Source organism: Leptinotarsa decemlineata, unplaced genomic scaffold (genome assembly GCF_025532065.1).
Source record: "Leptinotarsa decemlineata unplaced genomic scaffold, Ldec_3_MD MMD2_tig00026282_RagTag_RagTag, whole genome shotgun sequence".
NCBI lineage: Eukaryota > Metazoa > Arthropoda > Insecta > Coleoptera > Chrysomelidae > Leptinotarsa > Leptinotarsa decemlineata.
This window is the reverse complement of record NW_027412668.1, coordinates 22,322,360-22,336,978: the sequence shown is the minus strand read 5'-3', so window position 1 is coordinate 22,336,978 and position 14,619 is coordinate 22,322,360. Positions and strand designations below refer to the sequence as shown.

Here is a 14,619-nt window from a genome sequence, read left to right as displayed (position 1 = left end):
TCTAACATCTGATGGTGACATTGAATTGTGGAGACGACTTTGAGTTTTTATTCTTCGCAAATCTACTGCCCTCCACTTTGAGATATAATAATAGACTTCTACCAGAGGTTAGTGATCGTTTTGTATGATTGATTCTGGTAATATGTTATCATCTCAAACCATTCTTTTTGGATTTATTTCTTATAGGACAACAATTTAGATCAACAACAAATAAATCCATCATCTGTTGAAATCTGTTTTTCCGTTATTTGATTATTAGGTGTCAAGGTATGGTTCACATTGAGACTGGACATAAAAAAATTGCTGAAAAAAATATGATGGAGGATAAAATTGACTGCGACATGTTGAAATTTTTTATTTTACAATTTTATGTAATTCCAAACACTTCTCCTTGTTTTCGGTAGTCTGCATTTCCAATAATATAAGCTCCCTTTTTTAAAAGTGCACAAATTATGGCTCCTTGTTTTCTGAACAGTTTGTGTCCTAGAGATCTCAGACCATCTATAACTTGCTGGAAAAAAATGAAATGTGAGAATATTCTTAAGTTTTGGTATAGTTCACAAGTGCCATTATACAAAATGAGTTCACCTTCTCAGAAAATTATGATTGAAGTGTGACTCGATTCGTGAATCCATTCAGAGTAATTTACAATTTGACGCAAGTTGCGCAAATTCAAATAGTTTGAATATTTTATTACTATACAAAATAAGTATGAATTTACAAGTGAAAACATTGTTTTCCAGAATGCAAAAAAACAGTGGAAATGACTATTCAAAATATAATTTTTAATACTGCACAAATAGTTGATAAACAAATGCAATTTTATTGCAATAAAAGGAATCCTTTTTTTTACGGCTCATAAAACTATAAACATTTGGGAGGTTAATTTTTCAAGTACATTTTTTGCTCAAATTGTAAAATACTCAGGGTGAAATTATGACCTGAATGACAACTCAATTGTAATTTTGGTTTCTTTTATGAAATGTTATCAGATTCTGTTGAAGGTTATGACAAACAAAAAAAAATCAGTTGGATTGCAATTCTTGTATCCAGAAAGTAATAAGCTGTGAATAAAATTTGAATTCAGTTCCAGACATGGTAATTAGCACTACATTCTATAGTTCACTTTTGAAATTAGAAGTGCTTACTGAATGGAAAGAGATTATTATGTTCCAATACTTGATTTTTTTAAATAAATTTTTATTAAGGGAATTTATGTAATATTACCTGGATATTAAAAAACATAGAATATGTAAATTTTCTATTATTAGTTACATATCGATTTTTTCCTTGATTTCTTTACATATTTCACGAATAATTTATTTCTTTTTCTCATTTTTTCAATTACTGATTGGTTAACAATTTATTGTACGAAGGTACATGTAAATTTATATTTTGAATGTAATGAAACATTTATGAATAGTTTAAAAGTTTATTCTTTGAGTAGTGACCAAACATTTCCATTTTGTAATTTGAAAAAAAAATTACCTGTATGGTTCCATAATCATATTCAATTTGCATAGGAAATAACTGATTATGTATTCTGGGGGCATCTACAGATTCTTTAAGGTTATCTCCAAACCATAGGTTTCTCATTATAACCTAGAAATTATAACTTGTTATTCACAAAGTAATGTGTCAGAACTCTTCAAATTCGAGTCTTTGAATGATGTCCTCAATGATAAATTCTACCTACGATAATATCATTGGGAGAGCATTTCTGTTATGACGGCTTATAGATGTTTATGTAACGATTGGACTGAATGTTGTGAAATTTTGAGGATCAAGTGAATTATGGAATTATAGGCGAAGAAGAGTAATTATCTTTTTCTATGATTATTGAAAAGCCGTCAATTGTGGTTTTTCCAAAACAAGCATTTTTCTCAATTAACAGAACTGCAGTACTCTTCTCGACGCGCATTTCACCGACCGAATTGGCGTCTTCAAGAGATGAAGAAAACAATTTTTTTTGGTTTGCCTGAACCTGGATTTGGTAAATTGCCAGTAATGTTCGTTGACCCTTTTCTACCTGCCTTTTTTACCTAAGCCAGGCCAGGTATTAGTACAGTAAACTATCTAAGAAATTAACATAAATACTCGTTACGCAGCTGTAATATCCAGTCATCGGAGTCATTTTGTCACAAGTCATGAAAAAAGGTATAATTTACGACAAACTTCATTCTCACGAGTAATGACCACATTTGTCGCCCATTCAATAATACAGTATTTTAGGTGTTTCTAGTAGCCAAACTACTTTTGTATTAGGCAAGCCTGAAGAAGTTATTGAAAAGTAAACTAGTGCTATTTATTGAATCTTTTTTCGAAAAAACATGCATTTAATTCTTTAAATATAATTACATTTTTATTTCATGGTCACTAGTTTGTCTCGATGACTAAGCTTGCTTTTGCAACATGCCTCCTTTGGTATCCTCCTTTATTTTTAATATTCGTGTATTGAGTCTTTTGTTCTCATAGATAGAGCCTTCGCGAGGGAGGATCTCATCTCATTGCTTTTACCTACTTAGGCTTGTCTTTTGGGGACAGTTGAGTCCAGCAATTAATTCGTGTTGTTCGGCATATCACACGAAGGTATTGTTTATGGGCTTTGATTTCACCAGTTAGTAAATGTTAATACCCCTTTGTGAAATTTCTGCATATGTCATTGAGTGAAAAATGTTCTTATATTTCTCATTTGTAGATGACATTTTTGTTGAAATATATTAAGCCATCATTAAGAATAAGTGTTGAGTGGTCTTGTGAAATACCTGTGCGACGGCGGTTACTATTTTAGGTCCTCCTGCTGCCCCAACAACCATTTTCACATTGCCTTTCTCGTCTATCAAAATAGATGGTGCCATGGAAGAAAGCGGCCTTTTTCCTGGTTCCATTTTGTTTTTAGGCGATCCAACTAAACCATAATAGTTTGTAGAGTTTGGGAAAGAAAAATCATTCATAACACTGTTGAGTACTATTCCAGTTTGCTTGGAAGTGATACCAGCCCCAAAACTGCAAATAGTGAATGTGTCAGTTCAAAAATGATCTTTGGCTGAACTAATATACCCACTAAATATTAATTGTACTGGTAACCGAAACGGCATCTCCATTTGGTGCTAATACTGCGAGATGAGCTGTACCGTGATTTATTTTGGAATATGATTCTGCTCCGTAATATAAAGGATCCGAATTTGTCACGTCATCTTTTATTCTCGATCTTATGATTCTAGCATATTCTTTTGAATTCAAAAGATCCAATATCTGAAAATGTTGAATATATCAATATTTTTTCTAATTTATCTGTCTGAGTGTTGTTCTACTATTCATATTATGAAATGTTATTTTAAAAATTTAATGTATGTTTTGTAGCCTGGCGCTCACGAATAAGGAGTTTATTGAATTCCTTTGAAAATGTCCTTGTAGGACGAAACTGCAGTAACGTTGGTTACACATACAAGTGTCATAAAAACATAGAAAGTTTCAATTCTCATTTCTCATGATGGTCTCCTTAGTAACGGCAACATTCATGAAACTTAAAAAACTTATAAAAAATGAAAAATAAATCTAGTTTACGAAACTAAAAAACACGCTTTTGAAAAACATCGAACTAGAAAGTTAAAAATAATAATTTTTAAAATAAACTCAAGACAATAAAGAACGAAAAATACTAGTATTATTGTGAAAAAAGCGTGGGCGCTTTGTGCCATATTTTTTGTACAGTGTCATCCCCAAAGTATGCACCATATCGGAAACTTATTTGTTGAGGGTTTTTCGACAAAAAGTTATTCTTGATAAAAGTTTGTGCATCCACTGAAACTAAACATGCACTAACGAAATACAGTAATATATATAATAATATATATTATTGTAATAATATATATACGAGGAGCCTTCAAATATTTGATTTTGAGACCCTTATTTTGGAAAATCTCGTGAAATGTTATTTAGAAAACTTGTTCAGCATTAAAAAATTCATCTAGATTTGAAGTCATGGCCATCTAAGTGAAGTTTTATTTTTTTACCCATTTTTTTTAATGGGGACTACGAAAAAACATTTGCTAAAACGATAAAAAGACAGCATCCTGTATACGATGGTTTATTGTAAAAGCCTTTAATATAAGAATTACACAAGTATGGTGTTAACCACGGTCAATTTTTTGAAGAGTAAAATCATTTTCAAAGTTTTTGGTGCAAAGTTATTTTTATTTTTTTCAACACCGAAAATTACTCAAAATTATACAGTATTGTAACAAGAACTTAATATTCAATAATATCAAATCATGAAACATCAAAATAAAATTGGTGTTTTGGAACAAACTCATTGATTTTCTGGAGATTATTTTGGAGAATTATTTTGGACACGAAAATCTCCAGAAAATCAATGAGTTTGTTCCGACATACCTACTTTATTTTGATGTTTTGTGATTTGATATTGAATATCAAGTTCTTGTTACAATACAGTATAATTTTGTGTAATTTTCGGTGTTGACAAAAAACAAAAATTACTTTGCACCAAATACTTTGGAAAATTCTTTTACTCTTAAAAATAATTGATCGTGGTTAACACCATAGTTGTGTAATTCGTATTATTACAGGCTTTTAAAATAAACCATCGTATTTATCGTTTTAGCAATTTTTTTTTTCGTAGTCCCCATTAAAAAAAGATAGGTAAAAAAATAAGACTTCAATTAGATGGCCATGACTTCAAATCTAGATGTATTTTTTAATACTGAACAACTTTTCCAAATAACATTTTCCGAGATTTTCCAAAATATGGGTACTTTACTAGTGCCTCAAAATCAAATATTTGAAGGCTCCTCCTATATTACGTGTGTTTTACCGTATTTTGTTGGTGCATGTTTAGTTTTAGGGAATGCACAAACTTTTATCAGGAATAAATTTTTGTCGAAAAACCCTTAATAAATAAGTTTTCCATATGGTGCATACTTTGGGGATGACACTGTATATCAAGCGCCCGTTACCTTTTTCACAATAATACTAGTATTAAAAAAAATTTTCAACTTTTTAGTTCGATGTTCTTTAAAAGCGTGCTCTTTAGTTTTTTAAACTATATTTATTATTTGGTCAGGCAATTTTTTTAAAGCGAAAAGTTTGAATCTTTTCTGGTCAACTAAAGTATCACAGTATCACAGCATCGAGATGAAACAGATTTTGTTGCCTAGTTTCATGAGTACGTACCTCTGAATTCCTTGTTAACGTAAAATTAGATTTTATTTAATTGATCAACGAATATGCAATTTTGAGCCTGTCCGCTGAGAAATGTTCTCCAAAAAACTTAGTTTTTACCTGAGTATAGACGGATACGTGTATATGTGGAAGACGATACAAACTTTTTATTGTTACATATTTAATAAACATTTAATTCGACTAAGAATGTATGAATAAAAAAATACCACTTGTTTAAATTTAGGACGTCTTCGCAATACTCCAATGATTGCAGATATTTTTAATGAGTGATTCAGTATGTAGATATATACCATTTCAGCAATGTATTCAAGAACACACACAAGCGATGCTTTCGTGACGTATTACTTCTCACTTTTTTCACCTAATTGTATCAATATTCATCTACATGTCATTGAAATAAACGTTTTTATTATTATTATTATTATTATTATTATTACTTCATTGTCAGATTTTCACTAAACAGTTTTACAAAAACGCAACACGTATTTCGCTGTACAATAGTTTCTTCAATAAAGGCACGCCTGAAGAAGCCATTGTGTGGCGAAACACGTGTTGTGTTTTTGTGAAACTGTTCAGTGAAAATCTCACAATAAACTGTTTCTTGAATATATAATGCCAAGATATTTTATTTGAGAAGTTTGTTTTATCTGCTCAGAGTGGTCACTCTCTATACTGAGATCTAACGTAATATTATGTTTGTTTTTTTTGATGAAAAATAATGAATTCAGTTTTTTTTTTGGATCTACAAAGAGAAAATTGGCATTAATAGTATTAAACAATGATTGGGTTTGCATATACAGCGTGACTCACGGTCGATGGTAGGTTAGACGTTTCTGGAAAACGCAAAGCATGATTTTTCTGAAAACTTCACCTCTCATATTTCCTTACCTGTCCTATCGATCTAAAATATTTTCAGCATTGCGGAGTTGCCACTTCTATCAAAAAGTCCTTGCAATTATATTTTTTTAAATGGAACACCTCGTATATTAATACATTTTTGGAATCGCTCTAGTATTTTAATACTTTTTTGTTAATAATCTCCTATACCTATCTCTATCTGTTTTCGAGATAAAAAATAAATTGTGCTAAATATGGTCCAGAACATAGCCTCAATTGAAATTAAGTACATCAGTACTTTCAATTTATGAAAAGTTGATATTCTGATGATAGTTTGGACAAACTCAAAATATTCAAATGACACCAAGAAATCGACTCCATATCATACAGGGCATGCTAAAATTACTATTATTTCCATTGTGTATAAAAGTAGTCGAAAGATCATTTTTTCAAATGAAACCCCCTGTATATTACTCGATAAATTGAAAGATGGTGAAAAATGCTTCAAGATGGTATACATGTCCCTATACCTAAATCGTCAAGTTTTCTTAATAAAGCCGTTTTTGTGGAAAAATAGTTATTCACGTTTTTCCTACAAGTGTTGAAAGTGGCATTTTATTTTGTGAGTGGGGATTATTGCAAAACGAGCGTCAGCAAGTGGAGCAAACTCACGAGCAAAATAAAATCACTTTTAACAAATGTATCATACAAATTTTTTTGTATAACGTTACTGCTGATAATAAAAAAAATTATAGGCTCCATGGGATTTGAACACACGATCTTTGGATTACAAGGCATATGTTACAACTACATACGCCAACTTACGTTATTTTAAGGAGGATTATTGGTTAGTCATGAAGGACTTTCTACAGTTGGACTGAATACTACTTCGTCATCGTCAGTAACTTCACAGGGATTTAATATTACTAATAGTACGAACTGCATGTGTGAACTTTTCTAAACGATTTTTTGGTAGGTGTTCTGATTGAAGTGTTTCTATCAAAGAGATTTTCAATAACAGTTGTACAAAAAATAATTTTTAAAGAATTTGATTTCTAGGTAGCCGTGGAAATATCAAGCTTATGACAGTTTGGTGACTTTTATAAGTAATTGATAAATGGTTATTGACGGTGTTTCAAAAAATCGCCAAAAATGAATGCAAATATTGATTATTCAAACGAAGTTCTTATGAAATTATTTATTATACACGGACAGTGTGATCAAATCATTGCCAGAACTTGTAGAAAATTCAACTAAATGTATCCTGAATTAACATTAATGAACGAGAGGAAGTTTGTAAGATTACAAAATAATTTCCTTAACTATGGCTCCATGTTAAAAGCGCCTTCAACATTACCATAACCTGTTACTTCAAATGAGGACAATACTGTTAACGTTTTGGCATATTTTTATGCATATCCAGAAGCTTCCATTCGCAGTGCAGAAAAATATTTAGGTATATTACATGCTTCAAGTACAACGAATTTTGAAAAATCACGGAATGCATCCGTACAAATTTACCAAAGTTCAAGCTCTAAAAGCAGAAGACTTCGAACATAGAATGCATTTTTGTGAATCACTTTTGATTCATACACAGGAAGATCGGGAATTTTTGTCAAAAATAATTTGGAGCGACGAATGAAAATTTACGAGGGATGGTATTTTCAATAGAAGGAATAAACATTTTTGGGCTGGTCATAATCCTCATGCTACAAAAGAAATGGGTTTTCAAGAAAAAAATGACCTGAATGTTTTCTGTATTCTGAAGAACAATAAAATTAGCTTTTTTATTTATGAAGACACACTGAATGCAGAGAGATATTTCCAAATATTAAGGACGACTGTAACAAATTTTTTTGATAATTTGCCTTTAGAGGAATATAGGAATTCGTGGTTTCAGCAGGACAGAGCGCCAGCTCATTCCACCCAGGAAGTTTCCAGGAAACTTGACGAACTCTTCGACGATCGTTGGTTTAGGCGTTTAGGGCCGTGGGATTGGCCACCGAGATCACCCGATCTCACGCCACTTGACTTTTTTTATGGGGTGTTTTAAAAGAAAGGGTATACAGTACTCCAGTGCCCACCAAAGAAGAATTGCGACAGCGAATAGTGCGGAGTATTGAAGATCTGGATCCCCAGGAAATTGAAAAAGCAACCACAAGTCGCGTACAAAAAAACATTTTAAAGTGTTTAGAATGTAATGGACAACATTTTCAGCATTGTGAAAATGTGATATTTTGTTTACAATTTTGTTATTTTGAATCATCCTATTCTGTTATTATTTGTACTTTCACATGTTTTAGCCCACCAAATCTTACTTTTTACCTAGAAATGACTGATTTTTGGTACAGTTGTTCCCTGGAAACTTTGCCTGGAAATGAGTTCTAGAACTGCCAATTGTGGCAGTTCTAGAACTCATGGATTATGATTTGGGTCAAATCCATAAGTTATTTTAAAATTATTTCAATAATTTTAAAAAGATATGTCGATGTAATAAAAAATACTAAATAAATTGAGGTAATGAGGACATGAGATTTCATACATCGGCTAAAATGTTCATTCATGGTGAATAAATGGCAAATCAGTTCAGTTTACTTGATACCGTTGTTCCAACGATATCAACGGTAAAAATAAAGGATTGAAGTGGATGAATTGAACAGGTTACATCTGAAATGATTAATAACATTTGTTTCTGACATTTTTTATGTATTCAGAATACAGGTTGAAAAAATTAAGTTTAACTGTAGTCAATTTACCTTCGTCACGTTTACAAAATTTGGATCTCCTAATTCGCCTCTCTTGGCGAAGGCATATTTAAATGCTTCGATTATCCTATGGTAGGTAATGACGGTGTCCTGCGTGCTCATCAGATTATTTCTAGTGAAACTATAACCTTCTAATATATTTAATATAAAACCTACAAGTAATCCTGATCCTGGAGGTGGAGACGAAAATAAAATCTTGTTTCCATAATTGAAGGAAACAGGTTCTTGCCATTCAACCCTGAAGAAAAATATGGAATATATGCGATTCTCATGTTGAATATACATCCACACTTACTGATATTCTCTTAAATCTTCATCAGTGATAATACCGCCAGCTTCCTCGATATCTTCCCGAAACATTTTTGACAAAGCACCGTTGTACATATCGTTAGCTCCATTGCGGGCTAGAATTCGCAAAGTGTTACACAATCTCTTAGGGATAACTGTCGACCCGGGTTTTTTAATGCTTCCATTTTTGTAACGAAACCATTCCCTTAAACATAAAATGACTACTTTAAGAAATTAAGCCTCATATTCAATTTGCACTTGCTACTAGGATCATTTAATTATTTAAAACTTACATATAAGGAAATGAAATACGAGGGTATTCACAAAATTATCTGACCTGTCAAAGATAACAAACATTTCAGGACACACTTTTTCTTCAAAAAAATGCGAGAATCTTCCAAAAAAGGAAGAAAGCTATTAATTTCAAAATCAACTCATTACAAAGATGTGCAGATTATGCAGAGCCTTTCAGGCATAAACTAGAAGAAAAACCCCTCTAGAAACAACTACTTTTACATGAAAACTTTTTCTTATTCAGTTTTTACTCCAAACATTCGTTATGTTAGTGAATCAGATATCATTCACAGGATTGCTACACAATATCGAGTATATGAAAGTATATTAAAGAGATAACATTTCACTTGAATGGAACACTGTCAATCTCAATGTTGGAAATCCGATGTTTCGATTGCCTCTTCAGAATCAATGTGATTAGGCACTCAATTTCTTCATAAAATTATGACTTTATGCCACGAATGAGTTAAATCTACTCAAGCCATCGATGAAATAATTTGCAAACTACTAAATAAACTGATAATAACCTTGAAAAGTGAAACTTGTGCCAAGGTAAGTCATAAAAAAAGGATACATCCTTATAAATACAATCTCACAAATATTCATATAGAAATATTTACTACGGGTGAATCAAAAAGTAAATATTGATAGTAAAGAAAAAGAAAATAACAATTGAATACATAGATTCACAATATGTGCTTGAATAATAATATATGATAATAATTATTATAATAATAACTTTATTCACAAGAGTAAGAGTTCATTTTTTTCAAGGGAACAAGTTGAATAAAGTGTCTAGGCGATAAGTGCTACTGCACTTGTTTTGCAAACAATTAATTAGTATAATGTATTAAAAATAATACAAAAAATAAAACAATATGAGACAATAATATTGCATCATGAAAAATATAAATGATGATTGAAATTTAATAAAATGGTTGAAATAATATAATAATAATGTAATAAAAAAAGTTGAAATTAAATAGTTAAGATTAACAGTATAGGTGATGATATTGCAGGAGAAATAACACGATCAAGTATTGAAGATGAATAGATAAAAACCAAGATGAGTAAATATTTGTGCTGAACCAGTTTTATAAACATTAATCTAGAATATTTATTACGAAATTTCTGTTATTTTCTATAGTGAATTTTTTTCGTTCTTTTTTGAACAATGACTAATGAAATATATTTCTTATCGCTTCCGGTATTATATGTATTATAAAGTTTTACAGTAGTGAAAGAGTATGCTCTTTGTGATATTAATTTTTTCACGATAACTGGGTGAGTATTTTATGATGTCGAGTGTTATACTTATGATTTCGGACTAGTGCTTTATTTTTACTGAAGTGATATTTTACATTTGTACAAAAGTTATATAGCTGCCGGAGATCCATAACAGAACATTCCTTGTATAGCCGATCTGTAATTATGAATTAAATAAAATTATTCAGAAATGTATTTGATGAAATGTATATAATGATTTATTGAAATTTGTAATATCATGAAGATTTTTTCGTGAAGTTCCTACTATCCATTCTTCAATTTTATTTTTATATGAAAAAATATGGAACTTTTTATACAATGAGGCAGATTATCAAATATGATTGCTTTCTTCTTTTCTTTGAGGATTCACACATTTTTTGTATCAAGATGGAGAAGTAGAAAGCAAAAACCTTTCCCAAAAATTGATCCCTCCCAAAAATATACCCCTGTCAATTTAAACAATAATTTTATTTCTCTCCCCTTTTGGATTTATTTTTCTTGGCGATTTTAAAAAGGTTTGAAACTCCATTTACAAGGAAAACCGACATCCCAAAATAGTAATCCACTGTAAGTTTCACCTCTTCAAAAATGAAAATTATTACCTCCTATGTTTTTATACCACTTGTATTTGTAACTAACGTTACTGCAGTTTCATCCTACAAGAACATGTTTTACTAAAGTATCCACGGATACTTTAGTAAAGCATTCTCAATTAAGCTCGGTTTTCTCATCTCTAATTTTTATTCAGTTTGCGATGCCATATACTAACTTTCTTCCTTTTTTTTATTACTGGTATGTTTACTAGATTTTGTGACAGTTTCGGTATACCAACTTATTTAAAAAAAATCCATTTGAAGCATCTTCATGAGAATTTAAAATAAAAATTTCATACCCACTTTAATTCAAAATTTTTCATGACATTATAAGTATGGACATCATTATAAGTATGTATATATCGAAACATATTTGTGAAATTTTCGAATGCTGTTGAAAATCATTGCAAGAAAGGTAAAGTTGACGGTTACTTAATATAATATAATATGAATCCAAGTCAATTCTTCTAAATGCATTTCAAATTGATTTGATTGTTGCTACTTTGGATATGAAATGATTCGAAATACTGAAAGTATACATCATACAGGGGTAACTCAAATGCTTCCAAAAAATTAAAATAAAGTGGAATAGGAGCTAGGTCATGACTTCGAATTTGAATATAACTTTTAATTATTAACAATTTTTGTTAATAACATTTCTTTGTATTTTTGGAAGTAAAGGTACTTTATTCTTGACGGAATTTAATATTAGTCGTCCCGTTACAAACTTAATGAAACACTGTATATGCCATATGTAAGTACTTCAGATCAGGTATTTCTGGAACAACCCTCGTAAACATACTTTTGAACATACCGAAAATTATAATCAGTTATGTCGTGTTTCATTAAAGACAAATGCTGGTGTTTGCTCATAATGTATCCGCTTTCACAAAGTTTTATCGAAGGCTCAATCAGTTCGTTCCATGGTAATTTTCCAAATTTTTGGTGAGCTTCCCAGTAGCCTTTCAACTCTCCCGGAACTCCGACGGCGAGAGGACCTGTCGACAGAAGTGACTGAAAACAAAAAAACTTAAGAGTGAGATTCGCCTTGACAAGATATGTTTATTAAAAGGTAGAATTGGAAACCTCGGTGAAGAACCACTATTGAAACCACGTTTATCACAAAAGATGAAATTTGAGGCTTTTAACGTGTATGAGGGAGAAATGGATTGAAAAAATATGGTCCAACTTCAAGGTAATTGGAACTTAATATTCCACAGGAAACTTACACTATCTGTTCAAAAAATAAGGTAAATTTTATTTCCCCAAAAAAATATTTATTTAATCATCAATTTCTCATCAAACCTCGGTGAAGAATGAATCTATTGTAACCACGTTTATCACAAAAGATGAAATTTGAGGCTTTTAACGTATATGAGGGAAAATGAATTGAAAAAATATGGCCCAACTTCAAGGTAATTGAAACTTAATGTTCCATGGGAAAGTTACATATACGCTGTCTGTTCAAAAAATAAGGTGAATTTTAATTTTTTCCCAAAAAAATATTTATTTAATCATCAATTTCTCATCAAACCTCGATGAAGAATTAATCTATTGAAACCACGTTTATCACAAAAGATGAAATTTGGGTCTTTTAATGTATATGGGGGAAAATTTAGTGAACAAATATGTCCCAACTTCAAGGTAATTGAAACTTAATATTCCACGGGAAAGTTACATACAGGGTGGGGCACCGAAAACGAAACAGATCGAATATCTTCAATACACATGTGTTCTGAAAAAAATGCAAAAACACGACGATTTGTAATTCAAGAGGGACATCTTCCTATCATAACCTTAACTGTCATACCTCTTCCCCCACCCCTCGGTGACTATCACCCAAACAATTTGAATAGGGAAAGTAGTAAGTATGACACATCGTTAAAAAGGTAATTTCTTAAGGAATTTAGCCATGTCAAATTTAGCTTCTTGTTTTTCTAGGGGAAAAACAAGATGGCGGCTTCACTATGGCGGACAAGATTTGCAATTATGGTCGGATTTGATTCAAAACTGATAAGTGGTGGTTTTCAGGGTCGGAAATTATGAATTGTTTTTCAATGCAAAAAATTAAGATGGTGGCTCCAAAATTTGTGATTATGGTTCGATTTAACCCGACACCGAAAACGAATTCTTCAAAACACATGTATTATGAACATAATGCAAAAACACGTCAATTTTAAATCCAAGGGAGACAAATCTTATCGTTATCTCAACTGTTATACTTATCTCCCCACCCTTTGTTCACTAATACAATTTGATTATGGAAAGTACTAAGTGTGACACATCATTGAAAAGGTAATTCCATAAGGAATTCAGACATGTGAGTGTTCGATACTTAACTTTTCATTTTGGCGCTCTATTGCAGAAAAAAGATCTGTTTCGTTTTTCAATTCACATTTTATTTGAAAGGTAATGTGAACAATTCATGGAAAAAAAACAACAATTGAAAAAATTACATAATTCAATCATCGCAAACTACTTAACTTCGCAATAGATGCTCAAAGTGTTCGCCATGAACTGCCATAAATGAGTATAAGTTATTCTTGAAACGCCGTCTGACGTTTTTGAGCATTTCTGAAGTTATTCGATGACATTTGTACCTTTGGAATAACAATTGACCTACTGCCTATGTATTGGTATAATAAAAAACCTTTTGTTTCAGTGCTTATTTGTGTCAGTTTCCAGACAGTAGTACGTCAGGTACATTAACGAGTGAAATAAAAAATGGTTTATTCTATTCAGGAAAGGGTTGAATTTGGTCATTATTACGCCTTGGTCAAAGAAGAAACGGACTGGTTTAAGTTTGACGATAGTCGTGTCACGAAGTGTTCTGGCGATGCATTGAATTTATTGGAGCCTCTGGAGACACCCTACATTTTGTTTTATAAGAGAGAGGACATTGTTAGATCAAGATCTTCAGATGATGTGGTGCTGCAGGTTTTTCCGGGTTTTCCTGCAGCTGAAAAAGCAAATGCGCCACTGGAATCAATGAAGTCGCCCCGGAGCGCCAATTAATTTTTATTGTTGTTTTTATTTTATTTTTATCGTTGTTTTAGAATAAAATAAAAAATTAATTGAATATTATTTCAAAAATAATGAATGTGCCAATAAAGCCAGTAGAATTTTCAATGAGCAACACCCAAACAGAAACGTATATAGTAAATACGTTTTGGCAAATAAAACACGTCAAATTGAAAACCCAGTAAGAAACGAAGCAGTGGAGTTAGTAGTTTTAGGACAGGTTGCTGCGGATTCAACTCTTGTTACCCGAAAGCTTGCCGAATTATTTGGAGTAGGTCGACGTACCGTCGGGCGAATTTTGAAAGTTCACAAATTCCATCGATACAAAATTAAACTGGTTCAGGAACTTAACG

General features: G+C 31.5%; 1 protein-coding gene and 1 long non-coding RNA gene across 3 annotated transcripts in view; one reads left to right on the top strand and one right to left on the bottom strand.

The window, feature by feature from the left end:
- Positions 1–339: 339 nt before the first annotated feature.
- Positions 340–14,619, bottom strand: part of LOC111507287 (glutathione hydrolase 1 proenzyme) — a 59,398-nt gene continuing 45,118 nt past the window's right edge. For both annotated transcript variants that reach the window (XM_074180056.1, XM_074180057.1), the window contains 7 exons: positions 12,060–12,243; positions 9,100–9,297; positions 8,796–9,042; positions 3,065–3,255; positions 2,766–3,006; positions 1,489–1,602; positions 340–511 (listed from right to left, as the gene is read on the bottom strand). In XM_074180056.1, the coding sequence (XP_074036157.1) occupies positions 368–511; positions 1,489–1,602; positions 2,766–3,006; positions 3,065–3,255; positions 8,796–9,042; positions 9,100–9,297; positions 12,060–12,243 (1,319 nt within the window). In that variant the 3' untranslated portion in view covers positions 340–367. The remainder of the gene's footprint in view (positions 512–1,488; positions 1,603–2,765; positions 3,007–3,064; positions 3,256–8,795; positions 9,043–9,099; positions 9,298–12,059; positions 12,244–14,619) is intronic.
- LOC141484740 (uncharacterized) lies at positions 13,274–14,324 on the top strand. Its single transcript, XR_012466774.1, has 2 exons — positions 13,274–13,565; positions 13,908–14,324. It is a non-coding gene; the product is annotated as an uncharacterized lncRNA (long non-coding RNA).